This window comes from Xiphias gladius, chromosome 4, assembly GCF_016859285.1.
Source record: "Xiphias gladius isolate SHS-SW01 ecotype Sanya breed wild chromosome 4, ASM1685928v1, whole genome shotgun sequence".
Taxonomy (NCBI): domain Eukaryota; kingdom Metazoa; phylum Chordata; class Actinopteri; order Istiophoriformes; family Xiphiidae; genus Xiphias; species Xiphias gladius.
The window spans coordinates 10,544,499-10,566,070 of NC_053403.1; the positions used below are offsets into that span (position 1 = coordinate 10,544,499).

Here is a 21,572-nt window from a genome sequence, read left to right on the forward strand (position 1 = left end):
TAAAGGGAGTAGTAAATGAGTGAACGAGATTTCACAGACGCGGCTTTTGTCTATGTGAGATGTGAGTTCCAGCACAGAGCATATAGCGGCTTCATATGTGCCTCCTGCTCTTCGTCTCCTTCATCCCATGGATCCATCCCTTTATCCATGCTTTGAGCAGACTAGAACATTATCATATTCATGATCATTTCCCATAGAGAAATGAGCATCATCTCCCAGCTCTGCAGTACACATGAAAGCTTGCCGATACAGAATCGCTGAATAAATCTACATCTGCACTAACATGCTTACATACACTTTAATTACATAAAAGCATAAAATATTTATTGGTATAAACTGTAAACAATTGAAAAGATGGACGACATCTGTGTGTGACATTGTTGTAAGATTTAAACTACATTTCCTACCAGCCTCAGTGCTCTCTGTTTTTAAGATGGAGTTTGACAGGATGTGTCATTCTTTTTCAATTGCAGTAATCATTTATTGACAACTTGCAATATCACATTCTTAAAATAACATTTGTACTAACTACCGTTCAACATTTCTTTGTTTTCCTCCTTAAAGAGTAACTTAACAACAGGCTGGTTCTGCAAATGCCTTTCTAGAGTTCAAGAACATTTGACTACATTTAGGATATGATTTCCGGGAAACTTACTCCCCTGATAAACACACCTGTCAGCTTTCATGTTAAGTGACATGTGCAGTGCTGTGTGCAACCCTGCCTCCCTTCTTCATGACTCCAACCCTGCTTTGTCCACCTCCACCACCACTCACCCATCGTATCAGACATCAAACCTGATGACCTTCTTCTGAAAGGCTCCAAGATAAAAGAAAAGAGCAAAGAGAAGAGGAGCTCCAAGGACAAGAAGAAGAGTGGGGCTGCAGACGGGACTGAGAGACGACCGGTTAAAGCAAAAGTGGACGAGCTGGTGGTGAGTAGCATTCATACTTTTACAAAAGATTAACCAGCATACGCACATGCTCACACTTTAGGTGCCTGATGTCCTCTGCAGGTGTACAACAAGGAGCTGGAGACTGAGTATGGCAACTTTGAAGACTGGCTTCACACTTTCAACCTGTACAGAGGAAAAGCTGGGGACGATGACGAACACGCTCTGGATGACGACAGGATTGTTGGCAGATTCAAGGTGGGAAAACGCCGAGTAAAAACAAGCACGTCTACCCGCAGGAGCCGACAGAAAAATAAGTTATATTGTAACCTGTTGTTCCCTCTGACCCAGGGATCCCTATGCATGTACAAGCTACCTCTGTCTGAGGAGATCACCAGAGAGGCAGGATTTGATCCTAATATGGGCATGTTCCAGAGCATTCCACATAACGATCCAATCAACGTCCTTGTCCGTGTCTATGTGGTCAGGGTGAGGGACCTTCTTACAATTTGAGTATAAACTACAGTTTAAAAAATTAAACCACATCATAATAAGGAAAATTAAATAAATATTCTCTCTGCTCTATTGCTCCGTTCCGTTTTTTTTAAATTCTATTTTCCACCACAGGCAACAGATCTCCATCCTGCTGATATCAATGGGAAGGCCGATCCGTACATTGTCATCAAGCTGGGCAAGTCAGAGGTCAAAGACAAAGAGAACTACATCTCCAAACAGCTCAATCCTGTATTTGGCAAGTGAGTTGAGAGAACGCTATACCTCTCTCCAAACTTTGGCCCATTCTGTTGTCTTGCAGGAGAAATGTCTGAAACCTTTGTCAAGCTAACCCAACCTAGCATGGCCTGTGACTCAGTCAGAAAGCATTGTTCAAATTTTTTGTGCAGCAGTATTTTGAAACAGGAATCTGGTTCCTTCATCGTACCCCCTTTTAATTCTCTAATCATTCTGTCCATCCACCACTCGTCCCACTTTTCCTGTGTTCAGATCTTTTGATATTGAGGCCACGTTCCCCATGGAGTCAATGCTAACGGTGTCTGTGTACGACTGGGACTTGGTTGGCACTGACGACCTGATTGGAGAGACAAAAATTGACCTGGAGAATCGCTTCTACAGCAAATACAGAGCCACCTGTGGCGTTTCTTCCAACTACTCTGTGTGAGCATCAATGTGTCTTTGTCTTTTCTAGGTCTTAAGTTTTATAAAGGTTTTTTATAATCAAGTCTTGAGATTGTCTTTGGATGATTACACATATTAGCATTATGGTTATTTTTTGACCTCAGAATCTCAGTAACATCTTTGTTATCTATTGACGTAAGCCATGGATACAATGTTTGGCGGGACCCCATGAAGCCCACCCAGATCCTGGCTAAGCTCTGTAAGGACGCCAAGATCGATGGGCCTCATTATGGGCCGGGAGGCAAAGTCAAGGTGGCGAGTCGAATCTTCCTGGGAACAACAGAGATTGAAGACGAGAATGGTACAGCTGCATTTTTCTCCTACGGCTGCGAAGTAATTCAATGGTCCTACACATAGGACTTTAAATGTCACTATTTCACTGTCAAATTCATTTTGATACTTTGTAAAAGTGAGACCTGAGATTATTTGTACCCTCTGATTTCAGAGTGGTGACAGTGTGTTTCAAAGGTATGAGTAAAATTTCACATAATGAGTTTATAAGAGAAAAGAGGTGTACTTCTCCTGCACTGAAGTTCATTAAGAAGATCAGCCCCTCCAAAAAAAAAAACCCAGCAATGTCTCTGTTCCTCAAAAACAAAGTGTTATGTGTGAAGCTTTTGTGCAAATTAGTTTCCAGTTAATTGGCTGACAAATGTGCTGACGGCCATAGGGTTGAGGGGTTCATGCCACCTTTTTTCCTGACTTTGTTCTTGGGAAATGCAAACATTACATTTCACATATTTTTTTTTTTGTTGCAAAAAGATAGTATTCTTCTTTGATCTTCCATTCCTCTTTCCGTCTTCCCTGTTGCTGTTTTGCAGCAATAACAAAAACAGTGTTCTTTTGTGCGTTGACATTATCAAAAAGGTTTTCAATGAAGTCCAACTCAACGTCAGGTGAAAATAGGATGACTGCACTCCACCAACTTTTTGTCCGCATTTGGTCTTCTACTGCCGTTAAAAGCGCTTCTGGTGTGCATTCACCATTTGTGTTGATCCTATAGTCAATGTAAAGGTCATCAGATATTGACAGTAGTCTTAGAAATTATACTCTTTGTTATATTAAGACAGGGCTATAACTGTCCTAAAATAAATATGGTAAGACGGTTCTATTCTGATTCAAGGATTTAGATGTTTTGCTTTCCCTTTCTCTTCTTCTCTTCCTCCATTTGTATCAATCTCCCAGGTTTGAAGAAACAGACTGAGGAGCATTTGGCTCTGACAGTGCTGAACCACTGGGAGGAGATCCCAAGAGTGGGCTGCAAGCTGGTCCCCGAGCACGTGGAGACCAGACCCTTGCTGAACCCTGACAAGCCCGGCATCGAACAGGTAGGAGAGAGCCGCACTTGTCTAGAGTTATAGAACAGATTAAAGCAATAGTATTAAACTGCGTGGTTTTTTTGTGGTTTTGCGTGGTTTTTTCCAAAGGGCCGGATTGAGATGTGGGTGGATATGTTTCCTATGGACATGCCTGCTCCTGGACCTGCGATTGAAATATCGCCACGGAAACCAAAGAGGTACAGCCTGGCTCGAGCAAATCAGCAATATATAAATTTTAATAATGTTTTCTGATAATTATAAAAGCGTAAATCCAATGCATTCTAAATGGGAAATGTGTTTATTGCATTGCAAACTGTTTAAATTTCTGTAGTTTTTTTTTTCCAACAGAATTTGTAGTTTTATCCCCAGGTTAAATTCTGGTGAGTCTGTCTGACTAGTTAGCTCTCTATTTACTGTCAAATATAAGTCCAACTATGTGTGTGTATGTGTTCCTTCCTCCCCCCCTTACCAGATATGAGCTCAGGGTGATTATTTGGAATACAGACGAAGTAATACTGGAGGACGATGATTACTTCACTGGGGAAAAGTCCAGTGACATATTTGTCAGGGGGTAGGTACAGCGGGATGCGGCGACCAAGCCTCGTCCCGTGGGTGTGAGCTGTGTGTGAATTTTTTTTTTTTTGCAGTTAACCTTTGTTTTTTTTGTTTTGTTTCCATTTTTTTTTTTCTGTGTGCGTGTTTGTGTCCTTTGTCGTGTCTGTCTTTGTGTTCGTGGTGTGTCTCCTGTCTGTCTCTTGTCTCTCTCTTCTCTGGTTCAATGCTCTGCTGGTGTCTAGCTTTGAGCTTCGTGTTGTTATTTGGAACACTGATGACGTAATTCTAGAGGACGATGCTTTCATGACAGGGGAGAAGATGTCTGACATCTATGTCAGGGGGTAAACACACGATCCCATCGCATGGCTCGTACAACTACCTCCCTTCTTCCCTCCCCCTGAAGCCCTTCGGTCATTTCTTTGTCATGATCTTTCCCACTTCCTGTTTTATCTCTTCATCCAGCACGCAAACCTCGCTTGTGTCAAACTTCCCAGTCAGCACGCTGTAAACTAATGCCAAATGAAAAATTTGTACAGTAAGGACCAAACCACATAAAACACAAAATTTCAAGAAATCTGACAGAAAAGTCCAATCTATTCAAATCACCACAACAATGTAATGTGCATCATACAACATCCCGACTGACACATCAGCGTAGCCATATTGTTGATTTGACCACCGTGCAACAAGCTGTAAACATAACACTGACATATTATCACTCTATAAAGTTGATATGGTGAAAATGTTAGCAAATAGTTGCTTCTTTACACATCCAGCAGATATGGAGCAACACAAGCATTCATTTGGAGTCCACCTGATGAACATAAGTCCAATATTCACTCCAGTTTTAGCTCTACCTCCGCTCTCTGTCAACTCTTGAGGGAAATATCTGCTCCTTTAGCTCCTCCACTGTGCTCTGAAGCTAGTTGCTAATTTCGTGTGTTTGCTGTTGCACCAGTTGCATGCATTTGTTTTTTTTTTCTTTTTGTTTTTTTTTTTTTTTTTTCCTTTGCCAGAGCTTTCTCTGGACACTGATGAGATCGGTGGGAATGAACCTAAGCAGTAAAGTTGCCGGCTGTCAAACCAAAACAGTTTAGTTAAAAGATGCTACAAAGCTCCACGGAGCTGAGGGGAACCGAGTCAGGGGAGTTGTCTCTGTGGGTGCATCACTACGAGCAGCCCCTTTTTCAATTTGTCATTTGATCCATTGTTAATATTACAAATATCAATTGGAGCATCTGTAATAAATGAAATTAAAAATTCCTTGTGGTTTGGTCCTGTACTGTAGTTGCTACTGGATGTTACTTTAAATAAAGACTTTTCAGATATTTTTAAGAATAAAAAAACTTCTTGTATGGAAGTATACTGTGTATGCAAATAATATGCATGCCTGTATGTCAGAGCTCCAATGTTTTTAACAACATTGTCATTTTGCAGCCTGGTTATTTGATTATTATTTTAAGTTCCTGATGTTGGTATTTTGTGGAGCCTTCTCACTCCCGCATCACTTAACCAAAAATCACTTTTTCCTCCGCTGACACCCGTGGATGTGTCGACCTCAAACCACCCCAAACACCTGGACGATGATGAAGTATTGTAGAAATCAAGATCCGTTTTGCTCTGTGCTGCAGGTTGTAGTGGCTGATCCAAATGTCCCACCATGACAGTAGCGGTAGAACAGCTGGGGTTGCTTTGGATGGATCCGATGTCGTGATACAGTAGTGACGATTCAGTTGTTGGGTCACGTGAGATCAGGCGTGTTTTAGTGACATTGTGTCTTTTGTAGCCGGGTGCATCTCAGTTACCAAATCAGGGCACATTCCTTCAATTTTTTCCAGTATTTACCAAGATGTTTTAGGCTGACAGTAATCTTTTGTCAGCTTACTTTTTCGTGTTTTTAGTGTTGCGTTTTGAGAACAGAGAGTGCAGCTTCCCTCCTGCTCCTCCCAACAAAATGAAGCCGGCCTCACTCAACTGTCACTGAAAGAGCTCCGGCCCCGCACAGACTAACCTCACAGGCTTTGGATCCTCTGTGATCCACCTCCAGACACTGAAGATGAACCTTTTGCGACCTTTGTCTGTGCATGGCTCTGAAAATGGCGTGAACCTCCAGCATCAAATCAGATTTTTATGTATTGCTCCAGAACATTTATCTTAATATCAGCGACACATATACATGAATCTGATTTGCTCTTTGGGATTCACATGATGTGTCTTGATTTTGGCCTCTTAGCATCATCTCTCTTGATATCAGACTGGTATATTTCCTATGCTCCTTGTTAAATCAACACACAGCAACTGACAGACATTTCCAATTTCCTACATATTAGGCATTTTAAGTGCATGACTAAATAACCAAATCTATTCACTCATCTCATCAAGCCATGACCCTAAAGGTCAACTCTGCTCTCTCTGACCCTTATCCGTGTGTGACCTTCCCACAGCTGGCTGAAAGGGCAGCAGGAGGACAAGCAGGACACAGACGTGCACTATCACTCCCTGACCGGTGAGGGCAACTTCAACTGGCGCTTCGTCTTCCCCTTTGATTACCTCATGGCTGAGGAGAAGATCGTCATCTCTAAGAAAGAGTCCATGTTCTCCTGGGATGAGACCGAATACAAGATTCCTCCTCGCCTCACGCTCCAGGTCTGGGATGCCGACCACTTCTCCGCTGATGACTTCCTGGGTGAGGACTGATGGGAGTGGATGCTGGTTGGATTTGAATATGTTTCTGCACCTTCCCTCTCTTCTGTTGCTGTTTTTCGACAGAACTTTCAATTTGTTTTACCACAAAAATTACTTAGAGTATCACCACACTTATTGTCTGACTGCTTTAACTATCACCTCTTCCAGGTGCGATTGAGCTGGACCTGAACCGGTTCCCCCGTGGCGCCAAGACAGCCAAGCAGTGCTCCCTGGACATGATCCGAAATGAGCAGGAGCTCCCCACCATTTCCATCTTCAAACAAAAGAGAGTGAAAGGCTGGTGGCCGTTTGTTGCCCGTGATGAGAACGATGAGATGGAGCTCACAGTAAGAGAGTCGCGGAATACTGGGCATATCAGCACAAGCAAAATCACAGCTGTCGTTTGGCACCGCATGTGAAATCATCATCTCAAAATTCCCCTTATAAATCTCTTCAAAACACCAGCTAAAGAGCCACTTAAGGGAGTAAAAGATGACGTAAAATCACCTCAGCAAAGCTCATTACAAGTCAATTCAAAGCAAATATTTCCGTCTGCGCCTACAACCTTTCAAGACAATACTGTGTGTGCATTTATTCAGTTGTTCCAAGGTAAATTCTTTGTTTGTTTTTTTCACCGCCAACAATGGGTCTTCAGCTAGCTATTAGAAGAAGCCAGCTTGGTATTCTCATTACGGACGTCAAGGCAGAGCCGAGGAGACTAGCTCCTAGCATCTACATTTTCCGTGGGTTCAGATATTTTACGGTCAGATTAGGAGAATGCTGACTTGGAATGAGTGGACAGCGTGATTGCTGGTTTTAACCGAGATGATGATTTTGTGTTTGTCGCCTGAGCAATTGATAGGCTGATTGATTTCTGTACATGAGCATTCTAGCTTCTAGGGGTACGCAGCTCCGAGGCCAACAGAATTTAATGTGCCAGCATCCTGCCCCACTGGGGGCTGCAGAGGCCGCTGCTCAGCAAAAGTTACATAGTCTTGCTTCAACCTGAAAAAAAAAATTAAGTATTTGCGTACGGGGTATTGGTAAAAGACTCCACAGGCCGCCTTTAATTTAATATGTTGCAATGTTATTGCAGGGTAAAGTCGAGGCAGAGCTTCACCTGGTGACAGCAGAGGAAGCAGAGAAAAGTCCCGTAGGACTCGGACGAAATGAGCCAGATCCGCTGGAGAAACCAAAGTGAGATTCGTGTTTTATTTGTCTGAAATATATGTAGAATCAATCTCTCACAAACACTCATACAGCTACACGTGTGTTACTTCCACAATTAAAAACTGAGGATGGCTGTGTGGCTCAGAATAAGGCACAGACATCAGCAAGTGTCCCTTAAATCATTCTTACAGTGCAAAAAGCAGTGTATTAAAAATTGAAGGGAAACAGCTAAGCAGTCGAGATTTGATATAACTTCATAGAGATTTGGTCTTGTGTGACCATGGAGCTGCTTTCTGTGCTGTCAAAAAGCCACTGTTACACTTTCACACTCGTTTCTCCTCCAACCATCTCTTCAACTGTCTCCCTCTGTCTCTCCCCTCCCCGTGTCCCTTCCCTCCTTTGTGTGTGCGTGACTCCTCTTCTCCTTACCCTTCTCCCCCGGTTTGGCCTCCATCTGCGTTCCTCCTTCCCTCCTTTCCTCCCTCCTCGCAAAAAGTCGCCCGGACACCAGTCTAATGTGGTTTCTGAGCCCTCTGAAGTCCATTCGTTACTTCATCTGGCACAACTACCGCTGGCTGATCCTCAAGGCCCTGGCGCTGACGCTACTGCTGCTCATGCTGGGCCTCTTCCTCTACTCAGTCCCTGGCTACCTGGTCAAGAAGATGCTGGGGGCCTGACGCGCCGGTAGCCTCCGCCCCCTCCTCGCTGTCTCTGCTTCTCTGTTTAACCCCGCACTTCCTGGATTCTCCTGTCCTACCTGTAGCACCTTCTCCTCTGCGCCGCCAAGCTCAGTTTTCTTTGTATTCTGTCTTTTACCCCCTCTCTGTCTCTCCTCCGCTGTCTTAGCAGTAGCATAGTCTCTTCTGTGTCTTGTCTTGCCAGTGTCTTTTGCCACAACTGCCATTACACATCTGATAAGTGACCAACTGTGCTGTATGGAGAAATTCAAGGCTATTTTTAGACGGGCAATGATTCATTTTGGATGCCTAATCCACCTTTGAAAAATTGTCCTTCTATGTCTATTTCAGTGACATTCTGTTACTATATCTTTCCTTATTGTTTCCATGAAAACAAAACAAACAAAAAAGGAGGTCCTAACCAAGTCGCAATTATAGGAAAAATAGAGACAAAGTTCTGACACTGTTATTTTAGTTCATTCAGAAATGTTGAGTTTATTATTGACTACCAGATAAATTTCAGTGAAAGGAGTTACTTGATTTAAACCTCAATGAACATTTAAAAATCGTTAAATTATTGCTGGAAACTTAATTCTTCATTTATAATGAATTATGTGTTTGTTTGGAGACACATTTTACATGTGTAGCTCACCGCCTGTCCTCTGAATAAGAATATCAGGGTTGTGCTAGTGAGTTAGCACCAACTTATATGGTTCTTTGCAGGGAACTGCTTAAGAGATTTTTAGGAAATAAAGTGGATTTTATGGACCCTTAAAATGTTACGTTAAAAAGTTACCAGAATATTATTGACAATCAAAAGAGAAAAAATGTTTGGAGCTGTTGGTCAATCATCCATCCATTTTTATCAACATTTCCATTGTGCATATGTTTTTAATATAAAGCTTTTACTCTTTGGTTTGATCTTTGCATCCTTGGAAACGTTATATTTATAGAAATGTGGGTTGTGAGCATGCTGTTTTGAAAACAACATAGCTTACCAACCACTAATGCCAGCTTTCTCTCTCTCTCTCTTTTACCTCTCCCATCTCTCCCCTTCCCTTCCCCCATCCCCCTACGTGACTTCTTCACCAAATTCATTCTTCTCCTCCTCTAAAAACCTCCATTCCTCCTCTCCAGTCGCCCAGACACCACCTTCCTGTGGTTCCTGAGCCCGCTGAAAGCCATCCGCTACCTGGTGTGCAACCGCTACAAGTGGCTGATCATCAAGATCGTGCTTGTCCTGCTGCTGCTCATCATGCTGGGCCTCTTCCTCTACAGCATGCCAGGCTACCTTGTCAAGAAACTGCTGGGGGCCTGAAAGCCTGCTGGGAGGCTGGGTGGGGGGGCAGGAGTCTCCCTCAGTCTCAGCAAAAAGGCGATTTGGAGATCCGATTGCATTATTTCTCCTCTGTAATTCGATCTGATCTTCCTGTACAGTTTGGCACCTTCGACCTTATGCCCTGAGGAGAGAGGGAGAGAGCCAGACCCCCCGACCCCCCCAGTCATGAGAAACACTAACTGTCCAATCCTCTATCCAATCTGCATCGGGCCTAACAGATCTAATGATCAGTATCCAGATTTCCATCCTTGAACTGACTACACGGCAGTCACATGCCACCAAGTAGCCCCCGGCCTGTTTTAGAACGTCTTCTTTTCAAGCAACATGACGATGAATGTCTCTCTGTCTGTTTATACAGCTTTTAATTTATTTATTTATTTATTAACTGTTGGGTCAGTGGTCAGACGACTGCATGGACGTTCATTTCAAGTGATGCTGTAAGATCTCCCATTACTGCACCAATGTCTGCTATTGATTTAGGTTAGTAGGGAACAAATGAACAATATTTTTGGTAGCGCTCTTCTTTAACCCTGCATACTTAGCATTTATAAGCACTATATAAACATTTGATAAATGGTTTACTGTATAACATACACTTTAATGTAGTTGTAAGAACGTATAAGGACATTTTAAGTGTTTAAGAATGTACAGTATGTGTCAACAATAATAACTTCTCCTGTGAAGACATATTTTACCTGTTTTACTATATTGTCATTCATTATCTGTTTATACACCAGCCTCCACTCATGTGTGCCCACAAACACCTAAATCTGCGTACAACTATATTAAACTGTGTTGTAAGCTATTTATTAAATGTTTATATGCTGCTTATAAATGCTGAATATGGTTGGTTAAATCAAAGTGTTACCGTTTTTTTTAACTGTTATAGCTCTTGCGGTCTTTGCACACTTCAAGAATAATACTGAAGAAACAAAAAGATGTCTATTTTCCTGATGAAATTCAATGAGATATATATATAGAACAAGTTGACTTCAAATTTAAACAAATAATAAAAATGATGAATAAGCTTTCTACAGGGTTCAGTTAAACTGTAAGGTTTAATCTCTTGCATCAAAACAACCAAGCCAGACTTGGGTCAAACAGTGCTTGCAGATATTTTTTTTTTTTTGGTCCCATTTTTTTTTAATAATGAACATGTGGACCATACAAGCTCAGCCTGTTCTCTCAGAATTCCCTTTGTGCAGTCAGTATTTTGTGTAATTGTGTAAATTCTCTTCATGTCACCGTCCTGTGTCACAACAATAAAATCCTCACGGGAGAGTAGAACATTTTATTTATAAATATCATTTGACTGAATTAAAAGTCGGCAAATGCAACAAATGCTTATATGTCAAAATGCATGCATCCTTGTGATGACCTACCACCGAGGTCATGTGTGTTGGCATGTCTTTCCAGCTCGACACAAACATTACAGATAATATCAAGGTATGTTTAAAGTGCACTTGAGCGGAGTGGTAAAGGGGTCAGGGTTGGTTCTGGAAACTCAGATGGTATTGTTTGCAGTGTCCGTTATCCACTTTTCCAATTTTGCTTATGCTTGACCTCATTTGTGTTGCAGTCTCTGATTAAGTGTTTCACCGATTACAGTTGTTGTTTGCCCTGAACTTGCCTGTTTTTACGATGACTTTGTGTATTTATAGATCTGTTGAAATGTGTGCAATATTTATTTTTTGTTTTTTTTCTGTTTTGGAAATTTGAAATAAACTCAATTCCACGGACAACCTGTGTGTGTGAGAAAGTCCATGTGTTTTCATCTTTTATTCCTCAAATGACAGTGCAGCTGCTTTCGTCGCTTACATGTTAACTTACTTCGGCTCAATCTATCATCTACACTTCGACTGATATTTCAACTCCTTTTTGTGTGTGAACTTCAAATGACTTTTCAGCTCCTTTCAGAACTTTCCCTTCAACTTTATTCAGTGCTTACATCTGAACTATTTCAACTTCTTTCAGTATTTTTTTTATTTCGACTGCCACTTCAGCTAAAACTTCAGCTAGTTTCAGTGTTTCAAATGTTTCAACTGCCATATTTAAGCAGTGAGCACACGTAAATGTTCTTCAAAAAATTAAGCCACCTCCAGTCGTCTTTAAGGTGCATGGTCTTCGGTTCTGTTTGAAATTGCTGTTTCATGTCTGAATCTCTCCGTGCAGTCGTCCCAGCGCCAGCATGTGGGGGCTGCTGAGCCCGGTGAGGACGCTGTGTATCCTGACCTGGAGGAACTACAAGCTGCACTGTGTGGTGCTGCTGGCTGCTGCGCTGGGTCTGCTCTTCCTGGCTCTGCTCTTCTTCTCTCTGCCCTCAGAGCTTGGCCACAAGCTCCTCAACGCTGCAGGATAAAACCCCGACACTGTCCTGACACACGTGGTCGCTGTACGTTTCTGTACTGTTTTATTAGTTCCTCTAGGGATGTAAAAACAAAATCTGCCACTATAACATGATTTAATATTATTTATTCTCTAACATGAATATAAATCATTTTACAAATACTGATGATTTCATATACATGTTCATACATGTTCCTGTTTAATCTGATTCCACTTTGATTGTGGGCATGTATAAAACATGTCAGATGGATGTTTTTTAAGAAGAGGCACATTCATTTCTGTTCTGTTAGATTTTATACTGTACACACTAAGGCTTTAATCAACAATTATGTTTTTTTTAATTATAGATTAATCTGATCATTTTTGATTATTGTCTGTTCTCGGAGACCAAGGTGATGTCTTGTAATTGTTTGTTTTGTCCAGCCAACAGTCCAAAACCCAGTGACATTTAATGTCCTCAGACTATCAAACTTGACAGTGAAAAGCAGAAAATCTTCACCTTGGAGAAGCTGTAACCAGAAAATGTTTGAAAAATGATTTAAACGATGAATCGATTTTCAAAATAGTTGCTTATCATTTTTCGCTTGATAGACTAACCTATCACAGAACCATTTCATCTCCAATCCTAAGGATTATTTTCAATCTTTTAATCTGCCAATTATTTACATACATACATTACATTCCGGTACACAGCTGTTACTTTTTTCTATACCACTGCCGGGGGAAAGTCCTCAACCTTTACCTGCAGTGAATATCTGAAAAACAGTGTGACACATGAACACACACTTGCTCAGGAGTTGAGAGATTGTTGCAGCAGCATCCGCAGCTCTGTGTTCTGCTGCCTCAGACTGTCAGTCTCAGGGACGAGCTCAGAGATCTCTGTGAGGACGGAACTGGATGGACAAAAAGCATTTTGAGTACTGACAGAGGTTTGTTTTCTCTGTGTGTGTGTGTGTGTCTGTGTAGTCGTTACTCACTGGTATTGCTTTAGTGTGCTCTCTGCTGCTTCCCAGAGTTTGACTCTGTCCTCAGAGATGATGTTCGCCATACTTTCCCAGTAGGCTTCGTCCTCTGAACTGTCCCGGGCCTCTACTTGTAGAAAACCGGTCTGTTGGCGACCTGAGCTCTCCCTTACAAAACACCAGGAACACATTAGCATTGCTGGTTCATAGAGAAAGCGTACCTCAACTACTCTATCACATTCGTGTTCAAATCACACGGACTGTCCAGAAAACAACGATACTATCGCACTTGTTGGCATGGAGACAGATACATAATGGAGAGCAATGCAATGCCCAGCAACAACTGGTTTAAATGAGGGTTGGTGTGTGTCTAACCTGGACCTTGCGTGCTGCTTGAGGAAACTTTTGAGAGCAGGCAGGACATGGTTCGGATGGATGAGGTCAGAGGTCAGATTAGACGTGGAGCTGGTTTCCACTGCCTCTGCCTGGTCACTGGATTCACCCGGCTCACCACAAACATCCTGCAGGCAGAAAGAAAAGTGATAGAAGACGCAGAAATAGTAACTGTCCAATTACAACAATCTTGTTTTGCCATATTTTGTCCAAATGGAAACGTCTTTGATGAGGCATCCATCTGTCTCACCTCCGTCTGCTCTCTCTGCTGATGTTTGTACTTTAATAAGAAAAGAGCCAACTTGGGCACATCCTCCTCCTCAACACCAAAGGCCTGGAAGAGAAAACAACGTTGTCTGGCTGTTCAGGGTTTGCCTGCGTACTGTCCAACAACACACTGATGCATTGCACCCACTCGTAACTGGTGGTCCAGGTGAAGCAGCTGCCTGTGTGTTTGTGTGAGAAATGAGGAGAGAAATAACTGCTCGTGAACTCACACAAAGGAGAGAGCCCAGCTTCACAACAGTCTGTTCTTCCTTCTCCAGGGGAGCCAGCAGCTTCAGGAGTTTATCCTCCATTAGGAAGCCCTGAGATAGAAGGAAGGCTGAAATGCTGTCCATGCTTATAATTTCATATTATTGCTTTTTTTGTGCTGCTGTGACTAATACTAATGACTTAGCTCAATACTATTAGCGAAGCAAGAGAAGCTTTATTGCACAGATTAAAATAATGAGTAGTACTGATCTTGTTTCACAGTAAAGAAAGAAAGTGGATAAGCATGTTCCCCAAAATGTCGAAGCATTCCTTTAATATAACGTATGCATACAGACAAACCCTCTAATGTTTTTACTATTATACGTATATTTGAAATTATCTAAAATTGTGTAAAATTCTTCTGTACAAACTTCTGCTTGATAAACTTTCTGTAATAAACGTGAATCTTGAACTCACTGCTTCATCACACAGCAGCTCCATCACTTTCTTCAGTGTCTCCATCGACAGCTTCCCTTCCTCCACCTCCGCATCGCTCTCACCCCGCACCGCGGTCTCTTCCTTGCACATCGCCATGCCTGTGCTCTCAGCGCCAGCCTCCGGCCTAGGCCCGTCCGCCGTGTCCGTCGCCCCCCGGCTGCACTGCGAAGCCTGTCCAGTGTGGAACGGCTGGGAGACGGCCTGGCGGGCGGGCCCGTGGGCCTGCGTCTGAGGCTGGATGGGACCACAGAGCTCCCTGAAGGCCATCGGAGGTCGCTCCCAGGCTAAACCAAGGTGCTGCCTCCAGATCAGCGAGTCAATTACTAAAGCCCTCTCAACCAGTTGCTTCACCTCCGCTTCAATCGTTAGCCACATCTCCCCAAATTTCCTGGCATCAGCAACTGCAAAGAGCCTGCATGAAGTGAAGGGAGGGGTGGAGGTGTAAAGAAAGGAGGAGGCGAAGAAAAAGATTCAGGTATAAGAAGCAAGCAATCGTACAGTATGTCAGTGTTACTTTAAACTGGCAGGGTAATTATAACTCACTTGATTTTCTTCTGTATACATTGGTATTGCTGGATGTTGCGTTTGTAGTCTTTGAACAAATACCGCCCCCTCTTACTAATCTGTTTCTCCTGACTAGCAATCTTGGTCTGCAGGTTCTTCCTCTCCGCCTGCAGACTGAAACACAAAGCCGTCGCTAGGAACAGAGAGTGAATTAAATAAAATTTGTATTAAAAACTGTTGTGTGTGTGTGTGTCTGTGTGAGAGAATCTGTCCTACCTGACAAACTTGCTCCTCATATGGGCCCGGCGGAAGTTGTGTCCTTGTACCTCATTCTCTTGCCTTATTCTTTTTAGCTTCACAATCACGCCGGTGGCCTGTATTTGTTGATGCTCTCTCTCCAAAACCTGCGGAGCCATGAAAGGGACTTAGGGGCCTCTCGACACTGAGCTTGTCTTTGTCGAACGGTGAAACATATGGCAGCGCAATCGCAGCCACTACCTACTATATCGGTTAGTGGTCACCGAGGCTATTCTCTAGCATTTTTTATTTAAATTAACATCCAAGGAAAATGCTGTGTTCGTCACTAGCTTGTTTTAATCAAATAGAGCTCACAACACAAAAGCTTCACTCAAAGCATAAGCTATTGGGGTGCATCTTGATATTTGTACAAACCTGAATCTTTGCATTCTGCTCTAGCTGGGGAATGCTCTGCTTGTCCATAGTCTCCAACATCAGACTGTGAATTATCCCTTCATACTCCACCACATTCTTCTTCCTCTGTGCCAGCCTCTCTAGCTACAAATAGATTAGATATCATTAGATACAGAGTTGAGACGCGTAGGATATGAGATACATGTGAAGATGAAAGAAGACTGAAGGTTGACAGTGCATGTGTGTGTTGTTTTTTTATTCCAGTTATCCTGACCTCTTTGTCCCAGAGTTCCTTCATGAGTTGTTCCCATTCAGTCTTGTCTCTTGTTAACAAGATTTCACTTTCCTGCTGATAAACTCTCTACCAACAACACAACACAAGTGCAGCCATTAGTGAGAAGTAGTAAGAAAAACAACACTGGCATTAACAAGACAACGGATCTACAGCCATGCTAACAGCTCTCTCAAATCACCACAAATGTCAACGTTATGGCGATGCTAGAGGAAAAGTCAGGGGATGACCAGAGCCGTTAGCCTTCATCCTCTGGGGACCATGAATTTCAATCCAAAATCTAGAAATTGCATGGTAATCCATCCAATAGCTGTTGAGATATTTTGGTCTGGAACAAAAGGGCCGGCCGCCAAAGTGACAGGCCAAAATGTGAAATCCTAAGAGTTGTAAGATTTTAAAAGCGCTTACTTACCCTCCTTAGTGGACATAAAGTATACTGGGTATTTCAACTACAAATTATTCATCTTGAGAGAGACTCTATTCTCTCTCCTGATGCAACAACCCCCATTCATCTGATTCAAGGGGAAGAAATGATTTAAAGCTGCTTTTTGACCCAGATCTGGTCCTACCTCAGTCTGGGCCAGCTCCTCCCTGTAGGCTTTCGTCAGGTTTTTGATCTGGTCCTCCATCCTCTCCATCATCAGGTCCAGCTCCTCCGCCTGTTTCCTCAAGTCCTTAACATAGCGATCATCTCCAACCTTCAGCTCCTGTTCAGAAAACATACGGGAAGTGATCAAATGAGATCAATATCAATAGATAGATAGATAGATAGATAGATAAATAGACAGACAGAGATACCTGTTGCAGGTCATTTATGACTTTTTTCTTGTCTTCTAATAGAAGAGCACACAACTGCTGCTGGCTCTTCAGAGCTTCCTGCAGCTCCTGAGGGATCACCTTGTCCTTAGCCGTCGACCACCGTCTGGTGATCTCCTCAAATTTCTCCTGGCTGGACTTCGCATAATTTTCCAGCCGCTCTAATCTGGCCCAAGAAGGAACAAATACAGTGGCAAACAGGAGGGGGGAAATAGAATTGGATAAGGACGGTTTTCTTTTGCATTAGGCGTTTCTGACCGTTTTTTTTAATTGAGAAAATAACATGAAAGAAACGTTGTACATCATACATTTTTTCACCTTTTTTAACCCAAGCTTGTATAATAACAGTCACCAAACCCCCCGTAGCATTTGGCATTTTTAAAAGTACACGATAAAGTTGTTGATTTAGGAAAATGAACGTAAACTTATTTCTTTTTTCTTTTTTTTTTAAAATTACCTAATTCTGCGAGCTTCCTCCAGCTCCGTCCTTCGCATAGACTCTCTGGCATCGGCAGCAGTTTGGATGTTGGTCACTAACGTTGTCAAATCGCTCCGCAGCTTGGTTATCCTCTGAGGAGTGATCTGCTAACATAAAAGAAGACAGTTTCTATTCAAGCTGCGGTATTCCTGATATTATTCAAGCGTGAGTAAATGTCATGAAGTAAAATAGTAGCTCACTATAATACTGTTTATTGTTTTTATTATTTTTGTTATATTACAAGAAGCTATCTTTGACTGAAACATTACTTAACATTATCTGTTGCCCATTTTTAGAGGTCATGAAAAATATATGGTAAAATAATATGTCTCTTTTTTTTTATGATATTATTAAAGCAATATCGTCAGGTACATTAGACAACGAGTAAAGGTTGTTTCACTGTCTTCTTCTGGAGTAAGTGGAGCAAAGGCAATTAAAATATGATATTGTGTAAGAGCACGTGTTAGCAAACAGCATTACCAACAGCTCAGCTCCTTTTGCCTTCGAAGGACGGAGCCATAACACTGTAGTGTGGTTAGTAATATTAATAAGAAGAGACTCGTGAACCACCTGCCAGGAGCTAGAGTTGCCAATGTGTGCTTGTGCTTGTTTGATACCATCATGAGTACTCGGTCCTTAAAGTTCTCTGTCAACCTTTATACATTAAAATAATAAATAACAGCGTATTTTTTTTAAAAAGAAGGTCATATTACATCTTTTGGAAAAGCTGTAATTTAAAATGTATAATTTGTGTGTAATGTTTTTTCTTGGATGTTTATTTGGAGTGATTCTATTGATTATATAGTTATCTATCAGACAGCCTCGCTCCCTGGACCTCTGCATCTTTGCTGTCTTTACATCAAGGACCACAATCATAATACTGTCAGTTTTTATTGATCATACTTGACATTTTTGTAGCAATGTGCAGTGGTGGAATATAACTACATAAAGTACATTTACTCAAGCACTGTACAGTACTGCATCGGCAAAACTGCAGTTTTGAGGTACCTGTACCTTATATGACTATTTCCATTTTATGACACTACTCCACCACATTTCAGAGGAAAACTTTTTTACTTTTTACACCACTACATTTATTTGACAGCTTTAATTGCTTTAGGTCACATTATTACGACACAATATAATCAACAAGTACATTCTGATGTAATATTATAGATTAAGCTATCCAGTAGTGTATAAAGTACAGTGAAATAAGTAATAATAATAAATAATAATAAGTAAGTGAAACTACAGAGGAAGCGGACAGGGAGGCGTTTAGAATTAGAAAACAAACCTGTTCACTTCCCTCCACATCCTCCTCCTCCTCCTCTTCCTCCTCCTGAGGCAGGCTCTCCCAGGCCTCCTCATCGGCCTCCTCTTTGAGCTCCGCACTGGGGTCCTCGTCCGCCTCTTGCGTCTCGACCCTTAGCGTGTTCACCGTTCTGTGATTGTATTTAGACCAATAAATAAATAAATAAATAAAACTGAGCGTGATAAAACGTAAATAAAAACTTCCGTGTATGAATTTTTATTAACCCATTCATCCAGTAACATTGCCACCATTACAGATGCACAGTTCTTGCTGCCCGTGGTGCTTGCTTCTTTAAGTCGTTGGGTATTTCGAATTCAGTGTTTAGCTACAGTAACGTCAAGCTAGCTAGCCGACTTACCCGCTCTTAGTCCCCCGATTTTCTGACAACACGGCGGGTTCAGACGCGTCCTCTGGTTTCTTGTCAACTTCCTCCATATTCGGATTATGTTGTGTAAAAGTTGCTGATATACACTGTTAAATACTGTGGTGATGGAGACCTCAAAAAAGAAGCTGCGGCGTACCGCCGCGGATTGTTTCGTCTAAACGTTGCTATGGCGACAGAGCCACCGTAGTGGCGAGTGCTGCCTTCGCGTGCCGTTCGCAAGCTCGGAAATCCAAGATCTTCAGCAGTAAAGATAATTATACACGCAGAAAGTGCTTTAAAACAAACAACAACATGACCAAAATATATACTTTTTTTTAAAACCTAATTGTTTTTTAGATGTTCTTCATCTGCAACCCATCTATTTATTTATATGAGTAAAAAGGTAATGCTAGTGAATGACACCGTAGAAAAAACTATGATCTCAAACAGAACTATCTGTGAAAATAATTCCTCTTCTTTTATTATTTTATCAGTTAATACACAGTTTCAGTAGTTTGAGCTGCTGTTATTGCAACTATACACTATACAATAGAAAATTTGTGAATTAGACAACTTCAAAATAGCCAGGTTGTGGGTTTTGAATAAGTTTCAGTAGACCTTGGGATTGTGACAACTCCCTTTTATAAGATTACCTCCTAATTCTTTTTCTCCCCAGAAAAAGTCATTACTTTTCCGGTTAATATAATAATTCCAGGGATGTGGGAACATTTTGTTGCTCTGATTGTCAGTGGTCTATGGCTCTGACCTTTGCACCTTTTAAATACTATATACACCGATCAGCCACAACAATAAAAACCAGTTACTGGCTTTAATGTTGTGGCTGATCGGTGTATAGGCCTTCATAAGCTACTCCTCAGTAACAAGCTTTACATTTTGGGTCCTTATCTTTAAATGAAAAACATAATATTATACAATAAGTTTCTATGACAATTCTGTAGCTGAAAAAAAGCACAGGAGATAGTTGTGTCTCTTGTATAATGCTTATAATATTTCAGCATAAGCAAATGCAGGTTTACTCCACCTAAGAGGAATTATCTGTTTGTCTCATCTTGACAAAGATGCAAATCTTGTATGTGGGCAGTTACAAAAGCATTGGTTTTCATACACCATGAAAACTGTTTCAAGGGCAGAAGGTCCGGGATCACTGATATATTATACATAGCCTGATGCTGACATCTAGTGGCATCCCCTAATGTCTCCAAACCTCTGGGTAGATGTTACAGGGGAATAAGTTCTACACTTCTACAAAAAGTTTTGCACGGCCTGTGACGCACATATATTATCACTGTTCTTTCCTTAACCAGTCAAATCTTCTGGAAAGCTTTGCATCCAAGGCTTGCACTTTATAGGGCCTTTGCATATACTGTAAAAGGCAATTATTCATATGAGGTAAAGTTCTATGATTGTCGATTATAAAGGCAAAAAAAGGCCCTCTAACACTGAGCACTTATGGAGGAGAGGTACATGTTCGAAGATTACCTGGATTAGAAACCATAGGTGGTTGAAAAAATTATATAAACATTTAATGGAAACGGATTTTAACACGTGTAACTTGACCACAAACAAAGCTACACAACATAAGGGTTTCATATTAGGTTGAAGGCCAGATTACACCTGCAGTGTTGGTAGCTGCAAATTACGTTTGTGGATACACTTTGAAAGACCTTATGGGAGTTTTTAAAATCAACAAGAGACAGTAGAGTTCAAGTCTAAAACATCCGTATCTGTCCAAAATGGGAGAAAAGAGAAAATGCAATGATAATAATAATAATAATAATAATAATAATAATAATAATAATATGATGATAATGATGATGGTGATATTTCAAGTGGAATTTACTGTCTGCAAACATCACGATAGCATATGATCATCATAACACAGATAAACTCCATTGATAAACAGAAACAGGAGTCAAAGGAGCAAATAAACAGGGACGTAATGGTCGTACACAGTATAAGGGGTTGATAAAACTAGCTGACATGCCAGTAACGTAGCACTTCACTGCAGTGGAGCTTAGAGGGGTGATTTAAATTCTGGTGGGATCATTTCTATTTTTGAATACTTTTAAAAGATGGGGGGGGGGGGGCTCATGAAGCAGTTGGCATGGCTTCATTTAAAGGCTCTAATGTTCACTTGAATCAATCAGGCATTTATACTTCAGAGCCAAATGACAGTGAACTGTCTCTCTAGTGTCATTTTCAGGAGCTGACTTTAGGTGGCGCTACTGTCTTGTGATCCAAATTCTGCTCAGGTTCCACGAACTAATATCCCTTAAATGTACAGTTTTTGACAAGCGGCACGTTTCAAACACATGCAGATTAAGCAACACCGGCTCTCTCCTCCGTGTGCTGATCAAAAACAGAAATCCAGGGTCTCACGTGCACAAAATCTGCACTTTCTACATCACGCACACTCTCCACACAAATGATGGATGTCCTCACAAGCTGATGGCAAGATGGGCACTCTCTGGCTGCCCACACAAACAAACCCACACATGGGTCAGATGTTCCTGCCCTAAAGAGTGCCCCCCACCCTTCCTGCCGGTTGGCAGCCCCAAACGCTGGCCTTCACCCCCCGCGGGCACCTCGCCGCTCTTTTGGCCTCAAGTGGCCTCAGTTGCTGCTGAGCTGC

General features: G+C 41.8%; 2 protein-coding genes across 4 annotated transcripts in view; one reads left to right on the forward strand and one right to left on the reverse strand.

Annotated features, from left to right (window-relative positions):
* The window catches only part of otofa (otoferlin a), a 74,989-nt gene extending 63,489 nt beyond the window's left edge, over positions 1–11,500 (forward strand). The window contains 13 exon segments of the mRNA XM_040125045.1: positions 787–932; positions 1,014–1,148; positions 1,242–1,379; positions 1,518–1,645; positions 1,893–2,063; positions 2,225–2,385; positions 3,270–3,412; positions 3,512–3,600; positions 3,876–3,974; positions 6,403–6,644; positions 6,812–6,990; positions 7,740–7,840; positions 9,628–11,500. Of these exon segments, the coding sequence (XP_039980979.1) occupies positions 787–932; positions 1,014–1,148; positions 1,242–1,379; positions 1,518–1,645; positions 1,893–2,063; positions 2,225–2,385; positions 3,270–3,412; positions 3,512–3,600; positions 3,876–3,974; positions 6,403–6,644; positions 6,812–6,990; positions 7,740–7,840; positions 9,628–9,808 (1,913 nt within the window). The 3' untranslated portion in view covers positions 9,809–11,500.
* Positions 11,501–12,378: 878 nt separating this feature from the next.
* drc1 (dynein regulatory complex subunit 1 homolog (Chlamydomonas)) lies at positions 12,379–19,093 on the reverse strand. 3 transcript variants are annotated; one of them, XM_040125642.1, is made up of 16 exons: positions 18,914–19,093; positions 18,538–18,685; positions 17,223–17,350; positions 16,748–16,931; positions 16,519–16,656; positions 15,932–16,018; positions 15,679–15,801; positions 15,283–15,410; positions 15,046–15,180; positions 14,482–14,914; positions 14,028–14,117; positions 13,781–13,864; positions 13,513–13,658; positions 13,153–13,305; positions 12,962–13,068; positions 12,379–12,684 (listed from the first exon to the last, which is right to left on the reverse strand). In XM_040125642.1, the coding sequence occupies exons 1-15, from the start codon at positions 18,988–18,990 to the stop codon at positions 12,966–12,968; spliced, it is 2,157 nt and encodes a 718-aa protein (XP_039981576.1). In that variant the 5' UTR covers positions 18,991–19,093; the 3' UTR covers positions 12,379–12,684; positions 12,962–12,965. The 3 variants fall into 3 exon arrangements, with proteins under 3 accessions (XP_039981576.1, XP_039981577.1, XP_039981575.1); XM_040125643.1 differs by lacking the exon at positions 12,379–12,684 and having other exon boundaries at positions 12,795–13,068; positions 17,223–17,347; XM_040125641.1 differs by lacking the exon at positions 12,379–12,684 and having other exon boundaries at positions 12,795–13,068.
* Positions 19,094–21,572: the final 2,479 nt, after the last annotated feature.